This window comes from Haliaeetus leucocephalus, unplaced genomic scaffold (genome assembly GCF_000737465.1).
Source record: "Haliaeetus leucocephalus isolate CR32 unplaced genomic scaffold, Haliaeetus_leucocephalus-4.0 Scaffold298, whole genome shotgun sequence".
Lineage (NCBI taxonomy): Eukaryota > Metazoa > Chordata > Aves > Accipitriformes > Accipitridae > Haliaeetus > Haliaeetus leucocephalus.
In genome coordinates, this window is record NW_010972734.1 from 99,728 (window position 1) to 125,833 (window position 26,106).

A 26,106-nucleotide genomic window follows, 5' to 3' on the forward strand; every position below is an offset into this window, starting at 1 on the left:
CTCCTCCTCCTCTCCCTCTGACACCACTCTTTGAAAGCGGGGGGAAACTGGCCGCCTTCCCTCCGGGGCTGGTGGAAAATTTGCATGGTTCCTGGGCTCCCCTCAGACAGGGCTTCCCGCTGCTGTGCCAAGGTCTCCCTGAGAGTGGTGTTTGGCCTTGTCTCTCCCCTGCGCGCAAGGTGCCAGCGGCCTGTGCCACTGCCGTCACTGATGCCTGTTGACGTCTCGCCTCCTCTGGCCACTGCTTCCCCCATAGGAAGAGCCTGGGGTGGAGCTCGGTGAGCTGCAAGCAGAGGTGCCGTTCGGCATCTCCGGCTGGGGACAAAGCCTGACCCCAGGAAGGCTCGTGAAGCCACCCGTGCCGTGGGTCCAGGGAGCAGCAGTGGCTCTGAGGGTGCTTTGTGCTGCTGTGTCTGCGCCAGCCAGTGCAGGCACCAGAGGATGTCCTGCCACAGGCTCCGCGCAAATGCCGCAGGCAGCCTGCTCCTCTCTCGCTCAGGCTCACTGAAACGCCTCCCCCGAGCATGGTGTCTGTGGTGTGAGTGGCCCAGGTGTCACCCTCAGTCCCAGCGACCATGCAGGGTGGCTTGTGAGCCTCTCTCCCTGCTGCGCTGGGAGATGCCTGGGCATTTCACAGCTTCCCAGCAGTCTTGGTGCTGCTGGGGCTGATTGTTCTTTGTGCTCGGGCAGCCTGTCATCGCTACTTCGGAGATGAGAGGTACAGAACTGCCTAAGGGGCCAAATTCCTGTGTAGGATTGCCACCTCTTTTTTCCATATTGCATAATTCCTAGGTATCTTCTCTGCCACCAACACTGACAGAGATGTAAGTGCCGCTTTAAACCTGCAAATGGATAATGGAGGTCCAACTTCAACACTGCCAGTAAGTCCTATGACAAAGGAGTTGGTTTCTGTTTTCTGTTTCTGGTTTCAGCTATCTCAAGAGTTAATACCCAGCAGAGCTTGGCTGTCAATCAGACTATCATATACACATGGCTTGACTTGCACATAAAACTTTGACCCAAGTATCATTCCACCCACCATGGCCAAAGAAAGCCACCCACTGCCACGTGGAATAGTTGTGGATTTTTTTGGTTCACAGAGATTTATCCCTCTGCCTTTGGAGCAATGAAGGTGGGCGTTCAGAGGGTTTGAGAGAGATGATAGACCATTCCACATGGGGATCTCTAGCAGCACATCTATGGACTGACAGCCAGAGAGGTACTCTTTGCTCAAAGACAAACGAAAAAAGGTGATGTGGCTTGCCTGAATTACAGTAATAGCACAAGGCTATAGTGAGAAGCAGCAGTATTTAAGGAGATAACACACACTTCAAATGCTGCCTGTTGCTTAGTAGTGCTCCTCTTTCCCATATATCTTATGTTGTGGGGGAGATTGGAGACAGCTTTGGGATGAAAGCCATGTTGGGTCAGGATGAGGCCCCAGCAGGTATGTGGCAGAGTCAGTGGAAATCCAGTGCTGTTCAGGGCTTTACTTCAGCGTTAGTCTGCGAGAGCATCTGCAGGGTGCATGTTTTGGGAAGGAAGGGTGATAGGGACTTGGCAGTGTTAGGTTTACAGTTGGACTCGATGATCTTAAAGGTCTTTTCCAACCTAAATGATTCTATGATTCTATGATCAGTTCCCTTGGGTATTTCTGTCTGTGCATGGTGGGTGCAGGGGGAAAGCGCCTTCAAAGGAGAAACGTAGTAAAAGCAAACATGGTGCCCTTTGCCATCGCTGTCTATCAGCAGCACTGGGCCATCCCCCACAGACATCTTCACCAAAAATCCTTGGAGCAGAGGGGAGGCAGCACTGTTTCCTCTCTCCCAGCCATGGGGACTGCAGAGCAGGGGCGGCAGGCAGGACAGGGGCAACCAGGTGAAGGATGGGGGCAGTTCACAGACACAGGGTAATTGCAAATCTCTTCCACTGACGTTAGTATAAATGCTCAAAGTGAAAAACCATACTGATTATTCAGAAGATAAAACCTGAAACATTTCCGTTTCTCAAAGTGTAAAGTACAGAGGCTGAACTCACCCCTGTGGGGTTTTATACGTCTTTAACATAACACATATCACACAGAGGAAAGTGCACTGCTACGGGGTGAGGACCTTGCCTGTGACTTGGCCTTGCAACATAAGCTAGGGTAAGTACTGCCGACATATATGTGTGTAGGTATGCCCACTTCTTAAAAACCTGTGATGTAAGGACATTTTTTTGGGCACTTTTTCAGACACAGCATTGGATTATGGAGGGGAACTTGACATACCTGCTGGGCAGAAGCAGCTCCGAGGACGTGTCGGTGAGTCACTCTCCGCTGGACTGCTGCCCTGCAAGCCAAGGCCAGTAGCATATCTGAGGGGTCCAGTTTTGCCTACGGGGATACATAGTATTGGTAGAGATGACAGGGGTTTAGAAGAAATCAGTGTGATTGTTGTTTCCTGAAAAAAAAAAACATTGAGTGAAAATATCTTTGCCTGATGAGACTGTGCTTGTGGAAGAAGGCTGTCTTCAAGGGCAAGGGTAGTGCTAGGAGTGTCCTATGGAGGACATGCTGACTGGGAGATGTCCTGCCACCCACCTTCTTCAGTTGTTTGCTGTCATAGGTGCTGCCCAGGGATGCGGTGGTTGCTCCTGGGAGGCTGTAAGGGGCTGGGGAGCAGGGAAGGGGCACATCGCTGCTGCTGGTGCATCCTGACAGGTGCCAGGAGAGCAGAGCCACTGGTCTTGAAAGGAAAACCAGCCATCCCTGTTAGGAGAGTAAAGTCGTGGTGGGCATGAGCTGCTGGCAGCAGCAGTTTGTCCTGGCACAGGCTGAGAGGGCAAAGCTCCTGCTGGGGAGGAGGGAGGAAGGGGCAGAAAGCCCCGTCTGCTCTTTGGGAAGTCACCCCTCAGGCCAGAGCTGCCACCACCGATCTCACCTCGGGTAGAGAGAGCATGCAACGTGCAGCACCCACTGGTGACCTGTACGTGCTGGTGCCTTTACAGCTGAAAACCTGCTTGAACTGTGCAGGAATCCTCTGCAAAAGTAATTTGTCCCATGATGGGCTGTTTCTGGCACTCAGCTAACTGGAAATGCAGCTTTTAGGAGATGAGGGTTTACGTGTCAATTCCTCCCTGAGCCCTGCTCCCTTTCTCCTTTCTGAAGGAAATGTGGAATAGGACCCCAAAACCTATGTTGGAGGCTCTCAGCCCCCTGGCCGTACATATTTGGTTGCTGGTTTGGTGATGCTCACTGTCTCTGGCCCCGGTGCCCCACCTGGACTGCAGGCACAGGGCTTGGTACCCCACATGGAGCCAGCAAGGGGATACTGGTAACCTCTGGTTTACCACCACAGTTGCATTTTCCTTGATCTCCTCTGCCTCTCTGGCGCAAGAACCTCATCCCAGATCTTGCAGGGGAGGACTGGTCACTCATGTTCATTCCTCATTTGCATCCTCCAACACAAGTGAGGCACAGCTGTTTTGTCCTCATGCAGCTTGGTGTGAGCTGACTTGTGCCTAGTATATTACTAAGAGGGTAATTTGGGATTTGGGCCTCATGAACTTCATTGTCCTTGAACAGGTGGGTTACACGTCATCAACATCTAACTCCTCTGCAGCCTATGAATACGCCTTCTTCTACCCAGAACTGGACATCAGCTGTGATCTTGAAAATATTCCAGCATTTGCATCTACCTTTTTTCCAGTGCTGTACTCCCTACTGTTTGTGACCGGCCTTGTAGGAAATGCTTTGGTCATCTGGGTCCTAACAGTCTTCAAGAAAGTCAGGGCCATGACTGATGTGTATCTGCTGAACCTTGCCATCTCTGACCTCCTCTTTGTTTTCTCCCTCCCCTTCTTGGCTCAGTACTCCATCGTGAGCCAGTGGACTTTTGGAAATACGATGTGTAAAATCATCAGCTCAGCTTACTTCATTGGTTTCTACAGCAGCGCCTTCTTCATAACCATCATGAGCATCGACAGGTACTTGGCCATTGTCCAGTCCATCTATGCTCTACAGGTTCGGACAACTGCCCATGGGATTATCACCAGCCTGGTCCTTTGGGCAGTCGCCATTTTAGCATCAGCACCAGACTTAATTTTTTTCCAGGAAATGAATGACAATAACCAGACTAAGTGCATCCCTCACTATCCTGACAGCAACAATGGCTGGAAGACTTTCAGTAATTTTGAAGTTAATGTCCTGGGGTGGCTGATCCCTGTTGTTGTCCTCATTTTCTGCTACCACAGCATCTTGAAAAACCTGCAGAAGTGCCATACTCAGAACAAGTACAAAGCAATGAAACTGGTTTTTATTGTTGTCATTGTGTTTTTCCTCTTCTGGACCCCCGTCAACATTGTGCTTTTTCTGGACTCTCTGAGGAACATGTACATCATCGACGACTGCCAGACAAGCCAAAGGCTAGACCTAGCCATGGAGCTGGCTGAGGCGCTCTCCTTTGTCCACTGCTGTCTCAACCCGGTCATCTATGCCTTCGTGGGTGAGAAGTTCAAGAAGCATCTCCACGAAGCTTTCAGAAAATACACACGTTTTCTGTTGATCTGCAAAGACTACAGTGCTTTCGATGGGCGCAGCCTGGACAAGCACTCCTCTCTGCGTGTGACATCCTCACAGTCATCTTTTGTTGGCACTGTCTTGTAGAGCTACAAGTAAAAAACTTTCATCCCAAACAGGTGACCTGAAGTTAAGAAATCCTCCCAGCAGGGCATCCACAGGGATGCACTGTTTGGGCAGCCTTTTAGGACAGGAAAAGTGGAAGCAGCTGCTTGAGTTTGCTTTTATCATGGTTGCCTTTGGGGGTCTTACTTTTTAATGTCTTTTCTAGCATCTTCCTCCCTTTCCCTTTGCATGTCCTGCCCTGCCTGCTTTGTGAAAGGGAGGCTGAAATTACCAGCAGACTCCCGCACTGCCTGAGCATCATGGAGAGGTGCCTTAGAAATATTTCCCCCACCTCAGATTCAGTACTGAAAGGAACTGTTTATGTTTCTGAACTTGGGACACTTGGTCACTCCTTCCCTTGTCTCAGCAGAGCGGATTGGCTTTGTAGGCAGCGGCAGGGCTCACAGCAGGAGTGGTAACCTGCTCTTTGGAGGGAAACAGTGCCCAAGTTTAAGGCATCACACCAGGGCCTGGCTCCCAGTTGACAAATCTGAACAAGGTTTCCAGCCCAGAAAGAGCTTAGTGAGTGAATAATTAGATAAGCAACAAAGAAATAAATGTTATGCATGTGTTTTGTTAAAATCAACATGGAGGAATATCTAGGTATGATCCTGACTCCCCATCTGCTACCAGGGTTTACAGCTCTGGGGCTGGAAGGGTTTGGAAGCTGTAGACTAGAAACGACACTTTGGATGTCAGGAAAAAACCCTTATGGGAATGAACAAGTGCCCTAGGGATGAGTGGAGAAATAGTTACCAGAAAAAAAAGGCTGAAGAATGGAAAAAATACCAAATGTGAGCTGAGAGAGCAGTAAAAGTCATATGTCAAAGCTCCCTGTGGACCCACTGGCTGGTAAGCCATGGGCCAGGGCAGTGGCTGCTCTCAGCAGAGCCCTGACCCGCTGGCCGAGGGGCTGGTTGTTCTGTGGGTGCCTGAAACAGGATGGAGAGAGACACAAACAGAGGTAATACACCAAGCATCCTGGAACTCAGGTGGTAGCTAAAGTGGGTGGCACTGGCTGGTTTGAGTGGCCAGAGGCTCCAGAGATGCCTAAAACCCAGATAAGGCTCACACTTCCCCATGAGGGAACTTTCTGAACACTTCAAGCAACTGATGTGCCAGTATCGTTGCTGCTCGACTGGGGTTGACCTCCTAGTTACTGTTCCAACCTGGTAACTGTGAATGACTGGTTTATATGTGAATGGTTACCTATGCATATACATATAGATGTACATTACATACATGTACATCTGTGTATATATACACAAATATATACACATACATATATGTGCATATATATATATATACATATATCTTTTTATATATACAAATACTGATAGATAAATGCAATGGTGTCCTGAAGCTTTTAGTCTTGACCTATTTCTCCCTACAAGATATACTGAAGTTTTATAATAAAGATACTGCATGCAGTGTAATTGCACGGTCCTTGCACCTGAGGAACCTATTTCATCATTAATTCTTTCAGCTCGTGCATTTTCTTCTGTCCTGGACAGTTCTACAGAACTGACAATCCCTCCAGCTGCCTCTTCTCTCCCTCCTCTCCCTCCCTCCCTCTTCTTCCTTCCCTGGGGAAAAAAGAAGTGGCAAGTAAATTATCTTTTATTCTAGAAATTTAATTTCCTATAAGAGTCTGCCCTTGTAGTGTTTCCACACATACTGAGTACCCTTGGGCTTACTTCCTAGAGTAGAGCAGAACAAAACACAAAATACAATCCTTTTAAACCACTGATCTTCTTTGGATAGGATTTACTATTTTAATGTGTACTCATATTTGCAATCTGCAAGGTACAATCCTTTGCAAGAACAGACCATAACAGAAGGTGTGTAAGAAATACATGCTGCCTCACGTAGGCCATGACACACATTATCCAAACTGTAAAGCAAAGACTATGACCAGAGGAAAAGGTTCAGCTGCTGCCTAGATCCCAGGAACAGGATTGCAGCCAGGCGCAGCAGTACAGCTCCTGCCTTTTGGGTGCCTTACCACCCTTGGGCAACCAGGCTTTTTTTGTATATGCAAACACTCAGGTGTTCTAGAAGAGGATTCACAAAAATTCAGGACAAAGCCAAAGGGTGGTGGGCAGGAGGACAGCACCAGCTATCTCCTGTGCAGATTCACAGCACGAGCCCTCTAGATCCGACCTTGCCCAGCTGAAGCACAAGAGATGGGAACAATTTCTGCAGCCCTGTCCTGCAGCCTTTGTGTGAGTGCTTTGGGACAAGTGCTGGAGCCCATTTGCCCCAGCTGGCAAGAGGATGGCCTTTCCCTGGCGCTGCGGAGCATCTCTGCTAGGGGATATCTCCCTCTTTTCAGAGGTTTCATTGATTGCTGTTGTGTAGCTGTTGGAGTGAGGCTATGACCCAGGGCTTCCCCACAAAGGCTGTAACCCTGCGCATGACGGTAGCATAAATGTGCAGAGCCTCCTTTGCAAAGTCTTTCACTTCTCTAGTTCTTACCAGAGTCTAAAGGGCATCTTCCCCCTCCTGCTGCCTCAGCACCACTTGCAAACCTTTCCAGTGAGGAGGCAGGAGACACTATCTGTGGCTCAGGGGATTTCCTGCCAGAGGCAGCTGCCTTCCTCCATCACAGCAGCAACACCAGGAGCTCTGAGCTGGACCTGACCTCAACTTCTCATCACAGCCCAACTGCTTCAAGCTGCTACTACTGCCTTCCTGTGCAAAGGGAGAAGGTGAGACCCACATCCGGAGGCTGCATGGCTGGCAGGACCTGCCCTGTGTCGCTGTGGGCAGCCAGGAGCATCCCTGCAGGTCTCAGAGCTCCTCTCCTTTCTGAAGGGAAAAGCCTGGGAGCAGTCTGCTGCCCTGCCAGTGTCTGTGAGGGCACTGAGAGCACAGGAGAGCAGGAGGCATCTTCCTGTGTCTGTGTAAGCTGCTGGGTAGCTTGAGGGTAACGCCAAATTTTAGGGTCATCCCAAGAACTGGGAGCACAAGAAGCACCCAGCTGCTGCGGCTAGACCATCCTGCACAGACCCCATGCCTTTTCACCTGCTTGCATAAAAAGTACCCACCACAGTTGTTATATTGGTCCTGCTCCTATCTTTATATCCTGATCTTGCTTTTTCTTTTTGCTGAGATGATGCAGGTTAAAGAGGATTCAGGATGATGTTGGCACAGTCAGATATTCTCTTGTTCCGGCCTCAGCATGTCATCTTAAAACAGAGACCAGAGTAATTGATACCCACATTCAAGCTTAAACTTAAAATACATACTTGTTTTCTTTTGATTTATTGGTGTTATTTGCACCAGAGGGTCCCTTCTACAGAGGGTCTCTGTTATAAAGATGGGGTCCTTGTCTGATGCCACCCATGATGCTCTGCATGTTTGGATGGAAAGGCACTGACAGGCTGGAGCATTGCAGTGGCATCACTGGGGCTTGTCTTGCACAAATATCACTTGCTGCACTGTACAAACCTGTGCAGCACTTGTAGAGAGAAAAAGGGTATGTTTAAGGACCCACACTGTTAAGCTACACCAGCAAAAAGTGGGATATATGAGGACATGCTAGCTTACAGTGTTGCTAGATCCCTCGGGAAATAGTGTAAAGTGGAACCTGGTGGATTCTTCCACATGTCTCAGCTCTGAGCTGCAGGACTGCCACTTTAGCACAGGGAATGACAGTCTCAGCATCTTGTTCCAAAACAGCATCCCGGAGTACGAAACTAGTCCATATCTGGCTTTTTCTGGCATTATTCTGAAGCCTCCTTCCCAAGGCAACATAGAGACAACGCTAATTAAATCCTTGGCAGGATCTCTGACTTTCAAGTCACTTGTTCAGGATACTGCATGCAGTCTGGGGATGAGGACGGGAACTTCTGCCTTGATCCTTTCCAGAGGAGTCCTCACAGCCAGCAGCCCAACTCTGCCTCTTTCTGCTGTGGTAACATCCAGCTACAACTGGAAGTCAGAACCAGTCAAAAGTTTTACAAGGGAAAAAAAAGAAAGGTTAATGAAGGGTATTTGTGTCCCACACTTCTCTTGGCTGAAAGATTCTCCTGCACAGGGATCGGCCTGCATTAGCATGCACAAAACTCCCCAAGCCCCTGGTAATTGTATCATGTCCAGGAAAATCCTGTTTTATTTTCAGCGTCTTGAAAACACTGATTTAGTATACCAGTTCTGACACACCATAGAAGTTACTAACTGTGCCAGGAGAGGATCCAGAAAGGATCATGACAGAAAAAAAATAAACATGACTTTAGGTATTCTGTCTGGATGTAAAAAAGGTTTGGGAAATTGAAAGAGAATTACATCCTTAGTCTGAATATGCCAATTTTATCTGTAACATGCAGGCTGCCATGCATTTTTGGTTAATATTTGTACGTCAAAGGCAGCAAGTAATGCTGAGCAAAGCAAAGCTGCTGCTGTACTACGCCAGTTTTGACATACAGCTTCTGAGCAGTGTGCTTCTGCGTGTCTGTGCCCTTCTGCATAAATCTGTTTCTGCTGACTTAGCTGAAATGCCAAAATGTACAGAGCCAGGTCACAGAAATCCCCGCCTCAGAATAGCAGTAGCAGGATTTGGGTTCCCCCAGCCTCTGCTGACGAGTGCATTTGCTGGGGCCTCATCCCGACACAGCACCGCTCTCATCACATGGCTGGGACTGTCCACATGCGTCTGGTGTGCTTTCCAGCAGTCTTTGTGGCCAGCGGAACCCTGGCATCAGCAGCTGGGCCAGACTTACTACGTAGGATGAGATATACATAAGAGAAGAGTACTACCAAGCAAACACAATGTCTGCTGTATTACCCCAGTAAATACTGGTTTTCCTCATCATACTCTGGTATCCACATAGCCTTCCCACTAATGTTAACGAATGTGCGACATGTGCATGCGCATCTACATCACCGAGACGCTTACCCCTTTCTTCACCTGGCACTCTCTGAGGATGTTCAGTCTCCATAGTCCTCCATGTGCTTGGGTTTAGAGAAGGTAAAGCACACAAGTTTTGAAAGAAATGGGCACTGAAGCACCACAACCAGCTGAGGTTTTCACATCACATCTGTCCACCATTAGCTGCCCAGGTACCCCTGTCTCTCCTAGAGCATCCTGCAGCACAGGTTCAGGAACAAGTCTATCATGCCTTCAGCAGTCCATTTTTTTCTCCTTTTTCTACAGAAAAAACCCCAAACCAGGCTGTTAACTGATGAAGTGCAGCAAGCCAGTCATTCCTCAAAGCCCTAACCGTTTGCTGACCCATACTTGGAGATAAATGTGATCTTTCTAAAAAACGTGAGCATAGTGCCCAGGGGTGTGCTGCACATGTTGAAATGATCTGCAGGAGTAAAGCATGGCCAAGCTTCAGCTCTGCCAAAGGGAGTGGGCACACCAAGAAACAGAGTAGATCAGAGGGTTTCTGCTCATCTCTCCATTTCCTAACAGCTCAGCAGCACATGCATACGCTCCTCTTTTGTTTCAAAGACACCATGGTCCTCTCTGTCATGGAGGAACAGCGTGTCCTGGCTTTGGCTGGAATAGAGTCAATTTTCTTCCTAGTAGCTGGTATAGTGTTATGTCTTGGATTCAATATGAGAAGAATGTTGATAACACACTGATGTTTTTCAGTTGTTGCTAAGTAGTACTTAGGATAAGTCAAGGATTTTTCAGCTTCTCATGCCCAGCCAGCAAGAAGGCTGGAGGGGCACAAGAAGCTGGGAGGGGACACAGCCAGGGCAGGTGACCCAAAGTGGCTAAAGGGATATTCCATACCATGTGATGTCATGCCCAGTATATAAACTCAGGGGAGTTGGCCTGGGGGGATTGCTGCTCGGGAACTAACTGGGCATCAGTTGGCGAGTGGTGAGCAATTGCATTGTGCATCACTTGTTTTGTATATTCCAATTCTTTTATTATTATTGTCATTTTGTTATTGTTATTATTATCATTATTAGTTTCTTCCTTTCTGTTCTGTTAAACTGTTCTTATCTCAACCCACGAGTTTCACCTTTTTCTTTCCGATTCTGTGGTGACCCTGGCTGGACACCAGATGCCCACCCAAGCTGCTCTATCACTCCCCCTCTTCAACTGGACAGGGGAAAGAAAATGTAATGAAAGGATCGTGGGTTGAGATAAGGACAGTTTAATAAAGCAAAAGCAAAGGTCGCGTGCGAAAGCAAAGGAAAAGAAAAGATTTTATTCTCTACTTCCCATCAGCAGGCGATGTCTGGCCACTCCCTGGGAAGCAGGGCTTCAGTACCAGTAGTGGTTGCTCCAGAAGACAAATGTAAATAATGAATGCCCTCCCTTCCATCTCCCTTTACTTAGCTTTTATAGCTGAGCTGACATCATATGGAATGGAATATCCATTTGGTCAGTTTGGGTCAGCTGTCCTGGCTGTGTCCCCTCCCAAGATCTTGCCCAGCCCCAGCCTGCTGGTGAGGGGCGGGGGGGACCATTGGAGAGACAGCCTTGATGCTGTGCCAGCACTGCTCAGCAATAGCCAAAACACTGGTGTGTTACCAACACCTTTCTAGCTACCAATACAGAGCACAGCACTACAAGGGCTGCTACGGGGAGAATTAACTCCACCTCAGCCAGACCCAATACAGATTCTCTCCCCCATCCCACTGGGTTAGGGTGGAGTGAGTGAGACAAATGATGATCCAAAGGGAAATACCCATTTTAGCACCTATCTCTTGACCCAGCACCCAGCCCAGGGAAAGGGTTGTGCAGGACTTGGTGGACCAGCAGCTGTCTAGGCAGGTTTCAGTCCTTCAGGAAGGCCACACAATGCTGGAGCTTTCTGCATGTTGAAGGAGCACATCTGACACCTGCCTCTGGGATGGATGCTGCCAGACTGGATGCAAATCCTTGATGAATTCTATCACAGAGGATGAGGGGAGATTTCATTTGGGATCCTCAGAAAATGTGCGTCTTTCCCAGCAGCAGGGGATTGATGCAATGCGCTATATTCCTGGGCCAGTGACAGGCCGTGGCTTGTTGCCACCAACTAAAGTGAAATCAAACACAATTTGGTTAAAAATGTACATGTCAATAGGTTCTCTCGACTTCATGACTAAAGCTGTGCTGAAGCAGTATCTCCATTATCTATTTCTAAGTTAACAGCAGCAGACAACTATTGGACCAGCAACCAGCAAATATGCAACACACACGAACAGGCATGTATCAAGTACAACAATCCTACACAGGAATTTGGCCCCTTAGGCAGTTCTGTACCTCTCATCTCCGAAGTAGCGATGACAGGCTGCCCGAGCACAAAGAACAATCAGCCCCAGCAGCACCAAGACTGCTGGGAAGCTGTGAAATGCCCAGGCATCTCCCAGCGCAGCAGGGAGAGAGGCTCACAAGCCACCCTGCATGGTCGCTGGGACTGAGGGTGACACCTGGGCCACTCACACCACAGACACCATGCTCGGGGGAGGCGTTTCAGTGAGCCTGAGCGAGAGAGGAGCAGGCTGCCTGCGGCATTTGCGCGGAGCCTGTGGCAGGACATCCTCTGGTGCCTGCACTGGCTGGCGCAGACACAGCAGCACAAAGCACCCTCAGAGCCACTGCTGCTCCCTGGACTCACGGCACGGGTGGCTTCACGAGCCTTCCTGGGGTCAGGCTTTGTCCCCAGCCGGAGATGCCGAACGGCACCTCTGCTTGCAGCTCACCGAGCTCCACCCCAGGCTCTTCCTATGGGGGAAGCAGTGGCCAGAGGAGGCGAGACGTCAACAGGCATCAGGGACGGCAGTGGCACAGGCCGCTGGCACCTTGCGCGCAGGGGAGAGACAAGGCCAAACACCACTCTCAGGGAGACCTTGGCTGTGCCCTGCACAGCAGCGGGAAGCCCTGTCTGAGGGGAGCCCAGGAACCATGCAAATTTTCCACCAGCCCCGGAGGGAAGGCGGCCAGTTTCCCCCCGCTTTCAAAGAGTGGTGTCAGAGGGAGAGGAGGAGGAGGAAGAGCAGGAGGAGGAGGAGGAGGAGGAGGAGGCAAGTGCCCGCAAGGAGCAGAGAGGGCTGCAGCTGTCCCTGGGTAGCCACCCTGTGGGGAGGACAGTGCCTGGGTGGAGGTGCCGTTCCTGCTGGCAGCGTGCCCCAGCCCTGGATGGAATGCCCCGCTCTCGCCCGCCCACTCCTCGACATCGTAGGCGCACTTATGGTGTTACAGTGGAGGGAGAATGTGAGTAGCTGCATGAGATAAACACAACCTGTTTCTTTTGGATGAAGCTTCAGCAGAAAAGTTCCTACAGGCACTGCAGAGCCAAACCCTCCCAGTTACAGCAGGGTCCTTCTCTGCAGCATGGCAGCACATGTCCCCCTGGGGATCCTTTTAGCTTGGGTCAAGAGCTGGAAAACGCCTTTCTTAACTCATTAACCACAAATTCGGCACCTTCAGCATCCGAGGGGTGCTCGGCCGCAGCGGTGCAGAGAGAGGGGGGGTGCTGGGTGCAAACACACCCACCAGCTTCAGCTCTGCCTCTTAGGGCTCTCCAGCAGCACCTTTCCTGCAGTGGTGTCAAGGCCATTTGCTAATTTGCCCAACACACATCAGGACATCGCCATGTCCATGTGCTCTGGTGTGCCCGCACCACTGTGCACCACGAGCCACATCCGTGCCTCTGTCACATGCAAGTGTGTGTGTGCAGTGTGCCAGGGTCTCCCTGTTTGTAAAGGGGTGAGGCTGGTCCCTGGCGCTGGGCGGCCACAGTGACTTGCGGATCCCTGTGGGATCCTCCTGTGGAAGATGTCCTCATGGCACAATGCATGCAAGGCATGTGGTCCACCTCCCTGGTCACAACCAGATCGATTGCACCAGTGTCACCCCAGGGGTGATGCTTGTCAGACTGCCATTCAGACCTGCTGTGGAGAGGTGTCTGCTCCATGGCCCCAGCCCTGTTGGCTCTGACATGGTGGTGGGCTTGTTGACCAGTACTGTCACTGGAAATGATCTTGGGGGCGGGGGGGTCTCTCCTGCACTGGCAGTGCCTCGAAGCAGTGTTTGGCTCTGCAGAGAGGCTTGCGTTCTTCAGCAGAGTCAGTAACACTTTGCCTTTCAGTTCCTGTCTCTCAGCAACTGGGAAATTTGGGACCGTGATAAGACCATAGTGTGAGGCATGGGGGCAGAAGGGACCATGGGTTCAGACAGAGTTGTCCTACACCTAAAGCCAACAGTGCCTGCACACCCCAGGTGCAACCACCCCTGAGCAGGCACCAGTCCAGACGTGGATCATGCAGGTAATTTTTGCCTCCCCACCTTTTTAATGAAGAATAGGTATCATCTCCCACTGGTGGCTCCTTGCATCTCTCCAGGACAGTGACATGAAGGGATGAGGCTCCCTTTGCTGGGTTTTCCTGCAGAAGTGAGGCACAGAAATCATCCCCGCAGAGATGTGTGTGCTCAGCTGTGCTGCTTCACCTCCACATTCATCATGAGGCTTATTTTAAGGGAGCAAAACTCTTCCACGTCCACAGCAAGCCAAGAATCTGGAGACTACTGTTACTGCCAGGGTTTCATGCTGGAAAAGCTCTTTCTTGGGGTGTGTGCCATTTGGCCGCTATTGTTGCAGTCCCTGCTTTGCTTCGGAAAACAACAGAAGTGTCCATTGTAGCTCCATCCAAAGACATGGAGGGAGAAGCACCACTCTCACCTGCATACAAAAGCTGAGCTCCATGCAGAAACATTTCAAATGCATCACTTGGGTTTGTCAGCCTTATTAGAGTTGTTAAGCTCACTCCTCTAAACAATCATTTAGATGTGTTTTACTGTGTCTCCAAAGCAAAAGTCAAACAAGATGCAAACTGCCATGGTTAAAGTCAGAATTAGTTCTGAGAACAAAACATCCCCGTAAGTGCTCAGGTATCTACCCAGTCCCACCCAGCACAGCAGAAACACACCAAAGGAAACCAGCCAAAGGAGCTTTTTCAAAATGACATATATCTCCTAGCCAGCTTCCTTATATAATCAGTGATGATGTATTAGGTTTACATGGCAAGGTTTTGGTTGAGGGGGGTGCAGGGGGACCTTCTGTGAGAAGATGCCAGAAGATGCCCCCATGCTGAAAGTAGCCAGTTCCAGCCAGCTCCAAAACAGACCTGCTGCTGGCTAAAGCCGAGCCACCAGTGATATTGGTAGTGCCTCTTTAAGAAAGGGTAGAAAATGCTGTGTGTCCTGGTTTCAGCTGGGATAGAATTAATTTTCTTCTCACAGTACAGAGTGTTTTGGATTTAGTGTGAGAATAATGTTGATAACACACCGATGTTTTAGTTGTTGCACTTAGGATAAGTTAAGGCTTTTTCAGTTTCCCATGCTCTGCCAGCAAGGAGGTGCAGAAGAAGCTGAGGAGCACGGCCAGGACAGCTGACCTGAGCTAGCCAAAGCGAATGTCCATACCACAGAACGTCATGCTCAGTATCTAAACTGGGGGAAGTTGGCCAGGAGGGGCGGATTGCTGCTCAGGCATTGGTCAGCGGGTGGTGAGCAATTGCAGTGTGCGTCACTTGGTTGTTTTTTTTTTAATTTATTATATACCTCCTCATGACAATTATTATTGTATTTTTTATTATTATTGTTGGTATTACATTTTATTTTACTTTAGTTATTAAATCATTCTTATCTCAACCCACGAGTTTAACTTTTTTTTCCCAATTCTACTCCCCATCCCACTGGCACGGAGGAAGTGAGCGAGTGGCTCCACGGTGCCTAGTTGCTGGCTGGACTAAAACCACAACACTGTGCAACAGCAGCTGTGAGAGAGCAGTGAGAACATGTGAGAGAAACAACTCTGCAGACACCCAGGTCAGTGAAGAAGGAAGAGAGGAGGCGCTCCAGGCACCGGAGCAGAGATTCCCCTGAAGCCTGTGGGGAAGACCATGGTGAGGCAGGCTGTTCCCCGTGGAGGTCCACAGTGGAGCAAGGTGTGAGCTAGGGAAAGCAGCAGGAGGGATGGGGGTGAGCTGATCCTTTTTTCATGAGACAGCAGGCAGTCAGTTAATGAAATGCAAGACAGTCACTCCCCGAGGTGGGAACTGCATAATGAGAGAGGGGCTTGCAAAAAGGAAGATGGAGTCCCTAATAAAGAACTTTGGCTAGCCCATGTGTTACATTTTCTCAGAGAGGTATATTGCCTCTCTCCTAAGGGGCTGCCACGTAGCAAAGTGAGCAAACAAGAGTAAGTGGTTTGTGCATGTGGCTATTGCTGCGCCTGGGATTTTCTTTCTAGGAACAGCCCAACTTAGCTGGAGGATGAGGTGTCTGGACGTGCCACCCCTTACTCGGCCAGGGCACTGCAAGCTGGCAGGCGAGATTCTCAGAAAAGCAGTTCATCAGAGCCACTGCCCGCTCCTCCCAGCTGCCTCCTGCTTTGCCTTCGATAAGAAATGCCTGGGTCTGCGGAGGCAGCAAAGATGCCCAGTCTCAGGGCCGACGCAGATCGAAAATAGAAGGGCCTCATTTCGGCACCTCGCTCCTTCCATGCTCTGGAAACCCAGCCTTCCTCTGCTCCTGGCCCAGGATGTAGAAGACCAAGTGGAAACACAGGTGGTAAGAAAACGAGGGAGCAGCTTAGGTTTTTGAACGCCACAGTCTCCACAACAAGACGGCTGGGGTGGGGGGCTGAGGGACGAGATGAAGACTACCTGTTATGAACCGTCCCCTTCCCACTGCCCGTGTCTGACGGAGCCCACTGGGACTCGGCTGCTGGATACCGAACGGCCGAGAGATGTGACTAAAATGCGATCCCGTGGGCGAGGCGGCGGGCTGCCCTCGGCTGTTGCCCGCTCCCTCAGGCTCAGGCCCGGCGCCTCAAGGCCGCGCTCAGCGGGGCGGCCGCGGCGCGCAAAGGGTGAAGAAGAGGCGCATGCGTTTTGCGGAGCCGCGCTTACCCCCCCCCCCGGCCTTGGCTCGGGGCTGGCTGCTCGGATTGGCCAGCGGCGGCTGGAGCGCCGCACGCGTCACTCTGGCCCGCCGCGCTCACTGGTTGCCGGGCGGCGCTGGGATGCCGGGGCGAGAGGCAGAGGTAGTGACGCGCGGCCGAGCCGGGACGGTCCGTTATCGTCCGTTGTGACGTCGGTAACCGAGCGTTGGCCCCGGTCCCTCCTCTCTCGCTCTGCTGAGGAGAGCCCGGGGGGGGTGGTGGTGGTGTTCCCTGCGCCCCCTCCCCTCCTCCGTCGTGTTCCGCGGCCGCCCGGCTCTGAGGGACGGGCGGGCCCAGCCCCGGAACGGTGGGCCCGGGCCTTGCGGGGGGCGGGCGCTCCCCCGCCGCTCTCAGCGCGGCCGGAGGCTGGTAACGGGTTTTGAGAGGGGTCCGAAAATCGGGGGGTGGAAGGCAGCCGTGTGCCGCTCCCTGCGAGAGGCACGTTAGCGGCTTTGGAGTGTGCCCCTCCAGAAACCACCGTGCTGCAAAAGCCTTCCCTGCCCTGATTCTGCTCCAAGTGGGGTAGAAGCTCATTCGTTATTAGCAAAACACCATTATAATGTTTAAAAAAAATATATATGAATATCTATCCACCCTGCTGTGTGGCTTGTGCCTTCTGCCTTATCACCCCAGAAGTGTGGGGGGTGGTAGCTGGTGTGTGTAGGAAAACCAAGCCTTAGCTGAGCAGGCTGTGCTGTGCTTTGGGTGCGTTTGAGCCATGTTTGGGTGGTGGGCAATTTTAAAGGGAGAGCCCCACTAGGGCCCGTGGCAGAGGGGGAGCTTGGTGTGCAATGGGGAGGAAGGGTTGGAGGTGCTGCCAGCGCAGTGCCGGGCAGAGGTGGATGGGATTGGGGCTAAGGCACACCCTTCGACATGGCAAATGGTTACCAAATGGCTGCTGCTACATTTAAAGTTTGGAAAACTCTTTCCAACCACCAAATTGCAAGGAGATTCTGCAACAATCTCCCAGGAAAGGCAGAGGGACCAAAAACCACAAATAAAACTCGGATCAGGCTCTCAAAAGGTCTGAAAAAGTTTCCTGTGCCCTGAGCAGCAGTCCTTAGTGTCTGGGGTCAGCTCATCTTCCTTACCTATAGCATGCGATGTATCAGCCACTATATTTCCTCTTATGCTATTCTTAATAAATGGCCATTTAAAGTCCTCTTCTTCCTCTTCCAGATGCATCCAGTCCTAAAGGCCTTCGTGTGTGGCTCCATCAGTGGGACTTGCTCCACGCTCATCTTCCAACCCCTTGACCTGCTGAAAACCCGCCTGCAAACTCTGCAGCCTGCTGTGAATGGGTGAGAGAGTGAGGATGTGTGTGCATGGGAGGTGTGGGGGTGCCCCACCATAGGCTTCTGCCTGATTTACTGGCTGGGGCTTGGAGTTCAGGGTTGTAATTTGGATACTGAGAGTCTTTCTGAAATAGGAGGTATGTTTTTTTTAGCATGGATTGATATTTTGCTCCAGAAGAGAGAATATGGCTGCTCTTGTGAATGCTACTTTAATAACACATAACCTCAGCATTTGTCTGTACTCATCTGAGAGGCTGGTATTTTCTGGAGTGGCTGCCGTGCAGTTTCACAGGGTGTCCTCTGCCTGAAAAATCCTGTGCGGCTGTCACATAACTTTTCCGTGTGTGCAGCTACTCCTGTTTGCTCGGGGTAGTCAACCATGACTAAATCTGCTGCTGCTAACAAAGGGAATGAGCAACTAAAAATGCTAATGAGAGAGGTCTCTAACGTATGTTACAAGTGGTGGGAAAGCAGAAGGGGATGGAGAAGCCCTGGAAAGAGTGACCAAGAAAAGCAGGCTGAGTCGAGAAAGAGCGCCTCAGAGGTGCTGGGGTAACGCACAGAGATACGAGTGAAAGGGGGTGGCTGTGGAGTGCATCTGCGAGAGAGCAGAAGCAGATCATCTCTGCAGTTCCTGTCTTGTCTTCCTTTCAGGTCCGGTCGTGCTGGGATGGTAACACTGCTCTTTAGGGTTGTTCGTAATGAGAGTCTTCTGGGGCTATGGAAGGGTGTCTCTCCAGTAAGTGGCTGTTTTAACCCTGACTGCTAAAAATAAATAGATAAATAAACCTACTCTTTATTACTAGCTATGGCTGCCTGGATTTAAATAGCCAGCTCTTGTACAGTTATGAATGAAACCATGTGATTTAGATTAAATCCTATTTTAAGGAGTTAATATTGTGAATGCCACTGATTTGGTCATGGCAGTCCCTGTGGTTTTGCAGTCCTGAGCAGCTGAACAGTTGAATACTTTTGCAAATGTGGGGTGGCAACTGCACCAAATTCATTTTGGTTTGGAATATCTTGTTCCTAGAAACCTGCCACTGAGGAATGCGTTCAATCCTGGCATCATGTGAATCAATTGGCTCTCAGTGCCATAAGTGATTTTTACCTTGTCTTCTTTCATCAGCATGTTAGCTTTAGTGATTTTTTTGTTTGTTTGTTTTCTTCAAAGCTTCCTGTCAAGTTTAACAGTCTCTGAAATGGTGTGTAGTACATTTTGTCTTATGTATGCTTTTTCTTTCTTCATCTATTTCTGTTTCTTCTGAAGTCCTTTGCAAGATGTATTCCTGGGGTTGGGATTTACTTCAGCACTTTGTACATGATGAAGCAAAAGTTTCTAGTGGACCGTTCACCCACAGCCCTGGAGTCTGTCTTTCTGGGTGCCACCGCACGTGCGGTTTCTGGGATTTGCATGTTGCCAGTTACTGTAGTGAAGACCCGATATGAGGTGAGTATGACTTTCCCTGTTAATGATGTCACATGCCTTCCTTGTGAAGGAAGTGAAATTCTGACTGGAGAAGGTTGCTACCACTTGGGTGCAGCCAGGGATGTAGTCCTGATTTCATCCTGGTTCACACATTGTGCAGGAAATGCCACACACTGATAGTTAGGCAAGAAGTGTAAGATGAAACAGAATTCACCCTGAGATTTTTAAGTTTCAGTTGCATACAACATTTGTGTAGTATGTTTCATATTTTACCTTCCTGAAAGATTGTTTCAAAGGCTGAGGTAGGTGATACCAACTTTTTGCCTTGGGCTATCCTCTGTGCTGCCATCTCAGCCATCACATTGAGTGCATACTACCGGTTGTTTGGATGCTGTAGCCTCAGGGTGTGCGTAGGGCTCCTTGGCCTGTGCCTGGCACATGGATGGCTGACTGTTGTCTACTCTTGCAGAGTGGAAGATTTGGCTATGGGAGTGTATATGGAGCTCTGAAGAGTATCTATCAGACGGAAGGGGCTCGTGGGATGTTCAGTGGGCTCACCGCAACGCTGCTGCGGGATGCACCCTTCTCTGGCATCTACCTGATGTTCTACACACAGACCAAAAAGCTCACACCTCAGGGTAAGGCTGAATGTTGGAGGAAAATGTTTCTCTTCTCACATCTTGCCCTGCACTTGACTGCCTGCATGCTCTACTTATTACTCTCTACCTCAGTAGTTAAATTAGTCTCTTGTAGGGCTTTAGGTGGATCATTCACATTTTCCTGTGGAGAACTGTAGACCTATAGCTTAGGTCAGGGTAGAAATGGAAATTGGCCCTAAACTGCTTGATTGTCTTTATGAAGGCTGATGCATAAGGTGGGTTAGTGAACAGTTGAAAGAGAGGATGTCTTCAGCGGTGCTTTTTGCTGCTGGTTGTCTTGTATACTGATCAGTTTCCACTAAACTGGGGCTTCTCTGCTGTTAGAACTGGTTGGGGCAACACTTGCATAATCTTTCCTGTTCTGAGTTCCTGTCAAATTCAGTTCCCAGGCAAGTGAGGCTTTTTAATAGTGCTAACTTTTGACTAGTAGCCACTTTTCCCCTTGAAAGATTTCTCTACTCTGCATGGATTTTAACTTCTCTTAGATTCCGACGTTGATTTAATCATTCAGTAGCTTTTCAATTTGTCATGCAGTGTGAGTGTTCCTGGCCTGTTACATGTCTGAGTGCATTCCCTTTGCTCTGTTGCAGACCAGCTGGATCCAGTGCTCATGCCCTTGCTGAATTTTGGCTGCGGGATCTTTGCGGGAATCTTGGCCTCGCTGGCAACGCAGCCTGCTGATGTCATCAAAACACACATGCAGCTATCCCCCCAAAAGTACCGCAGGACAAGCCAGGCCATTGCCTTCATCTACAAGGTGAGGTGAATCCCTTCTAATACGCACAATCACAGCCTCACTTCTGATCTCCTTGCCAGAAGCACAGCTATGTGAAGAAAGTTGTTGCCTTTTAAAGTAGGTGAACAGATGTGACTGCTTGATGTGCTCTTGCAGTCAGGCTAATCAGTGTCAGCATTTTCAGAAACTGAAGTGGGTCATGCAGTGTGAGACTGAGGCTGAATCTCTTGCCACTGGTTTAGTGCAGAGCTGTTCAGTAATAACTGAAAAGTACTCTGGTTGATGGTCTGAAAGCAGTCGGAAGCTTCAGTCCATTCCTTGCTTTTCCTTGTAATTAGAGGGGCCATTGTCACTACTCAGATGTGTTTCTTGCTCCTCTTGAATGGATTACAAGGCAGTGAACTTGCTCCCTGATTATTCTTGCCATTCCTCAGCCCTCTATCTATTTTCACAAAACTACAGATGATGGGGACTTGGAGAGCAAGCTGAGAGTACTGGAGCACAAAGGTGGGCGTATTCCAGCAAGCATTTCTCCACACAGACCCGCTTCATGTTTCAGGCTGGTGAATGACTTCAGTTCTGTCTGTTACGTATTGATTCTTACACTGGTAGTGACAGAAAGCACTTGACTTATTTCATCTTAACTTCATTTCAGCTTAGCTTAGTATGTAGGCTTGGAGGAGCTGTGCTTAGAGCTGCTGCCGCCTCTGGTTTATTGGTGTAGGCACATCTGTGATGACTACTCTGGGGCAAAGGGTTTCTTTAGTGTGTAGTGCGAAATGCTGGTTTCAGATACAAACCAGCTACAAAACAATTCTTTGCCCTTTGGACACTAAAAGAGAAATAAATACCCAGATCTGTATCTCAGGAATGGGGTGGAGATGTGCTGAAAGCCCACCTTTCCCTTCCTGCCCTCAGAAGGGTGGATCTTGGCAGTTTTCCGTCTTGCTTTGTTTCCATGTTGAACTCTATTCCTAAACAGGAATCTGTTTATTTGTGCATTGTACATTTTTCTCATACCAGAATGGTTTTTTTACTTCAGTACTTACAAATCTCAGTTTTTACAGAATAGCTAAGTGACTTGTAAATATGAAGCTCTAAAACAAAGACAAGTCCTTTTCCTGAAGTGTCTTGAAGCATTACACCCTCACCTTCTCTTTGTTGGCCTTGAGTGTGGCTTTCCCTATCCGTTGTCTCCATCCTGGCGTTTCTTTCTCCATGCACTGCTCTTCTTGCTTTCTTGGGTAGCCCTGCAATTGCACAGTGCTACAGGTTCTTCCTAGGCATTAAATGCTATTTAAGACTGGGTCTTTCGGAAACTGATCTGAGTCTGAGCAGAAATATATCCTGTTCTGTTCCATGCAATAAATGCTGAGAAATTCAAACACTAGAGGCAGATTGCGATGGATTGCTGTTTGTTTCTCTCCTGTTACAGGACTTTGGGTTGATCGGCTTCTTCCGAGGTGGCGTGCCCCGTGCCCTCAGGCGGACTCTGATGGCAGCAATGGCATGGACGGTGTATGAACAGATGATGGAAAAAATGGGCTTGAAATCTTGACTGACTTGCACAAGAAATGACCAGCTTCACTCCCTTCTCCTGCTTGCTGTGATCAACTGGCACTAGGAAGTTCCCAGTTCCACAGAGGAATAAGCCTTGCTCAACCACAGGGAAGAAAGCCCTTCTGAGACAGGGGATTAGGCCTTTTGGCAAGTAGGGGAAAGAAGGATCAGATCTTTGCGTCATTTGATCAATGCATTGCAGAGGGACTGCACTCGCAGACTGCCGTGGGAAATGGCGGGGTTTCCACAGCCTGGTAACTACGCTGAGAGAAAAACCCCTGTTAAAAATAGCTCTGTGCTCACCGCCTTTATGCAGTGAGGCTTTGCTGAGCAAAAGTGAGGAGAAAACAGTGATTGTGGAACCTGCCAGCCTGTTTCTTGCTGGTCTGGCCAGCAAGGCCACAATGACCCACTGTCTGATGTAGATCCTCCTTCCTCATATGCTTTGTTCTCACAGGGGAACGTTGCAGACCACAGTGGGAGACTGGATGTGTCTCTTAATACTTGTATTGCAGGAGTGCGTGGAAGAGAAATGAAGTGCTAGGAACGTGGTCTCTGTCATCACTTTTGTACTGTACATGATAGCAGAGAAGGTAACTGGAACCTCCTTGCTGTGTCGTGTGTTACTATGTAACTGGGCATCTTACCAATCTTGAAATGTGCTTCTGCCTCTACAGCAGTGTTTGCACAGGAATTAAGAAACATAAGGCACTTTAGCGTTGATTGCTACGAAAGTTCTACTTGTTCTCTGACTTTTTCCTGCTGGTCTGACTATATCAGGAACACTCAAGTTTTTTTTTTTTCATCCAGTTGTACTAGAGACTTACTTGCTCCCTCATTCATTTGTTAATCCCTGATCAACACCCTCGGTGCTAGCTGGTCCTTAGGTGTAGCTTTTAGCATCATAGGTCATAACGCATAAATGTGTTATGGAAGCAGATATAGATACTGACACTTCATATTTCCCTTAAAAACTGCTGCTGATTGCATGTGGAGTATCTTTGGGTTTGGAAAGAAAAGGCTACTCTTTTCTGTGAGCTTTCTCCAAAGTTTGCAACCTGTGAGTGTTTGGTAGGGAACTTTAATTCTCTTTGATCTCTATACAGACCCTTCACAGTTTCCCGGCTGACATTTTCTGGTAGCAGGTAGTCCATATTTCAGTATTCCTGAGTTTAGGCTTAGAGATAAATACACTTTTTTCATCCACTGTGCCTTCTTCCTCATTCCTACTTTGTTACGCAGACCTCATAGCATGTGCTGTCCAAACTTGGGTACAGCCTGCTGCCCTCTTCACTTGTGCCTCTGTGCTGGCTGGCTGGGTTGGGACTCTTGCAGCTCTGTTACCGTTGCCACAAAGCTGGGCATGGAAGTGTGTGTCCTGTTCTGTAGTGTGCCTTGCAGAAAACATACCTTTGGCTTTTATTTTCTTAAATATTTATCTAGGGATATTACAATTCACTTTAGAAACAGAGCAGATGTCTCTAAATATGAAGACATGACGCTAGCTGTACGAACAACCAGTACTACCTACCTGTTGTTCATAAAATTTAGAGTGCGATTTGCATAATCACTGCCTGCCCTGGCAACCTCCTGAGCACAAGAGTAGAGGGGACATGGATTGTAAAAGATGTTCTCTACCAGATTCCAACTCCAAGAAGGTTTGATAACTGATGTGAAAATTAAGTCTGAGTAAAGTGTAACGGGATGGGCTGGAGGCCTGGAAGGTGCTGCCTGTTTCGAGTATCAGCCCATCTGCAAGGGGAGACTGATGCTACACAGTGCAGGAGTCTTCAAGAATGGTGGTGGAGGGTCCCGTGTGCACGTGTCTGCATGTTAATAATAGAGCACTGCATCAAATCATTCCACCTTGTGACTGACAAGCTGTCAGATTCCCTCTGCTGCTTCTCACTGTCAGGCATGTGGGCACATAATTTGCCAAATCCTAAATATTAAGAACTGTTCCTTTCTTTCGCTGTCCCTCCTGCCCTTAGTGACCTGAACTCGTGAGAGTGCATGGAACAGTGGTAACTGCACATCCTGCTGTTTGTTACCCTGAGCACTACTGACACAGAGAGCTGGAGAACCAAGTCTAGGATTGCTGACCTGGCAGACTGAGGTGGCAATTACATGAGTTACATCATTTGTCTTTTATTCCCCTATGCATGGGATCAAACCAACATATTGTACCGGAAGCCTGAATTTATTTGGGCCTTTCTTAATCTGGTGTGTGAGTTGGATCTGTTGATCATCCTGGGCTGTGGCAGTCAAGGGCTGTGTATGGTGTTGCCTGCAAGGTGCTTCATGAATATTTTAGTTCCTGATGTAGCAATGGCAAAGTAGTGTGCAACTTGTGCAGACAGAAATGTAGGCTCTTAAAAATGAGGCAAGCGAGCAAAGAATGCGAGGTAATAGATCTTGAATTAAGTAACGTCCTCACCAAAAATCTGAAATACAGGAACGCTTCAGTGGCTTTTATGCCCTATACTCCTGCTTGGTCAGGTAACAAAGGAAGAACTAGAGAATTTATTGCAGTGTGCTGGTGTTTTAAAGTCTACTGATTTTTATTTATTTATTTATTAAAATCTGGATTCAGGCCTAAAGCAGTGTTAGCTTTTCCTTTGGGAAAGTTCTTCCATTCCACTTAATTCGTGGAGAATGAGGAGGGTCTTTGTTGTTGCAGTAGAGTGGCAAAGTATATGCTTTTGACTTGTGAGTTAGCCTGGGCTCCTTTGAGTTTAAGAAATAGACAATCTAAACTGCACTGTGTTTCATTAACCCTTGGTGCTGAAAATCCAAAAATTTCTCTGCGTGTGAGCTGGGGAGAGTGAGTTTTGCGATGCAAGTTTGTTGGGTTTTTTCTGTATTATTTTTTTGTGTCAGGTCTCTCATATATGGGGGAAGGAAAAGCCTGAAGTTCTGTTTCACTGTCTTCTGAAAGCTGTATCACCTAGGCAGGCACAAGACTATTTCTCAGCTCTGATCCTTCCCATTGTTCACCCTTTTCCCCTCTTCAAAAACAGTCTGTTCCTAAAGTGATTTACTGAAGTTACTTCTTGATAGCTGTAGCAAGTCAAGAAAAACAAGTGTGTGGACTTGAATAGATATATTGCCCTTGAGGTTGCATGCTCCTAATTAACAACAAACAGTCACCGTACAACCTAAATGCAAAGTAAACCAAATAAAAGATTTAGGCACAGGTGCTTAATCACCTACCTGCATCATGCCAGCAATTCAACACTAATGAGCCTATCAGATAATCATTTCCAAAGCTGACTTAGCTTGGATTCCAGAGAAGCTTGTGTGATCCCTTCTATATATGGTGGGATTGCAGTCGGATCCCTCTCAGAATGACCTCCGTTGCTGGCAATACACTATTTATTAATGAACGTGTGTTGTTTCTGCCCCTGCAGCTGTGGTGTAGGAACACAACTAAGGTTCACACGTTGAGGCAGACAGTATTTAAGTGAGTTGTAAGGGCACAAGAGAAATAGTCTGATTATTTATGTTTTAGAAACTTCACATTTCCATTCTTCCTGTGCCCATGATCGTTTTTTTTCTTGCACTGTTTAAACAGAACTGGCGCTTTGGAACATTACATAGGTTTAGTATTATGAGTGTTTATGTGTCTGTATAAAATAGTTATGTGAGAAGGTGTATTATATGTTTCTATTAAAAACTGGTTGCCAGATGAACCATGCATCTCTTCAGTGTTTCTTTAAAAAACCCAAACAAACCAACCCCAAACCAGTCAAACCCACAGAGGGATGGGACGGAATAGAGGCTTAAGAAAGCAAAAGAAGTTTCCCAAGAGAACAGGACTATTGGATGAATGCAGAACCCGTACAAGGCAATACGTATTCTCTT

The 26,106-nt window shown here is 48.7% G+C and overlaps 2 protein-coding genes across 8 annotated transcripts; both read left to right on the plus strand.

Moving 5' to 3' along the window:
* The first annotated feature begins 1,014 nt into the window (after positions 1-1,014).
* On the plus strand, positions 1,015-5,202 carry CCR8 (chemokine (C-C motif) receptor 8). Its single transcript, XM_010570650.1, has 4 exons — positions 1,015-1,219; positions 2,013-2,146; positions 2,234-2,302; positions 3,566-5,202. The coding sequence occupies exons 3-4, from the start codon at positions 2,249-2,251 to the stop codon at positions 4,643-4,645; spliced, it is 1,134 nt and encodes a 377-aa protein (XP_010568952.1). The 5' UTR covers positions 1,015-1,219; positions 2,013-2,146; positions 2,234-2,248; the 3' UTR covers positions 4,646-5,202.
* A 10,228-nt stretch (positions 5,203-15,430) lies between these two features.
* On the plus strand, positions 15,431-25,890 carry SLC25A38 (solute carrier family 25, member 38). Of its 7 annotated transcripts, XM_010570651.1 has the most exons (8): positions 15,431-15,446; positions 15,871-16,190; positions 17,743-17,864; positions 18,513-18,597; positions 19,129-19,308; positions 19,757-19,925; positions 20,537-20,703; positions 22,118-25,890. In XM_010570651.1, exons 2-8 carry the CDS (start codon positions 15,894-15,896, stop codon positions 22,238-22,240), a joined length of 1,143 nt encoding a protein of 380 aa, XP_010568953.1. In that variant the 5' UTR covers positions 15,431-15,446; positions 15,871-15,893; the 3' UTR covers positions 22,241-25,890. The 7 variants fall into 7 exon arrangements, with proteins under 7 accessions (XP_010568953.1, XP_010568957.1, XP_010568956.1 ...); XM_010570655.1 differs by lacking the exons at positions 15,431-15,446; positions 15,871-16,190 and adding an exon at positions 16,623-16,665; XM_010570654.1 differs by lacking the exons at positions 15,431-15,446; positions 15,871-16,190 and adding an exon at positions 16,644-16,692.
* The last annotated feature ends 216 nt before the right edge of the window (positions 25,891-26,106 follow it).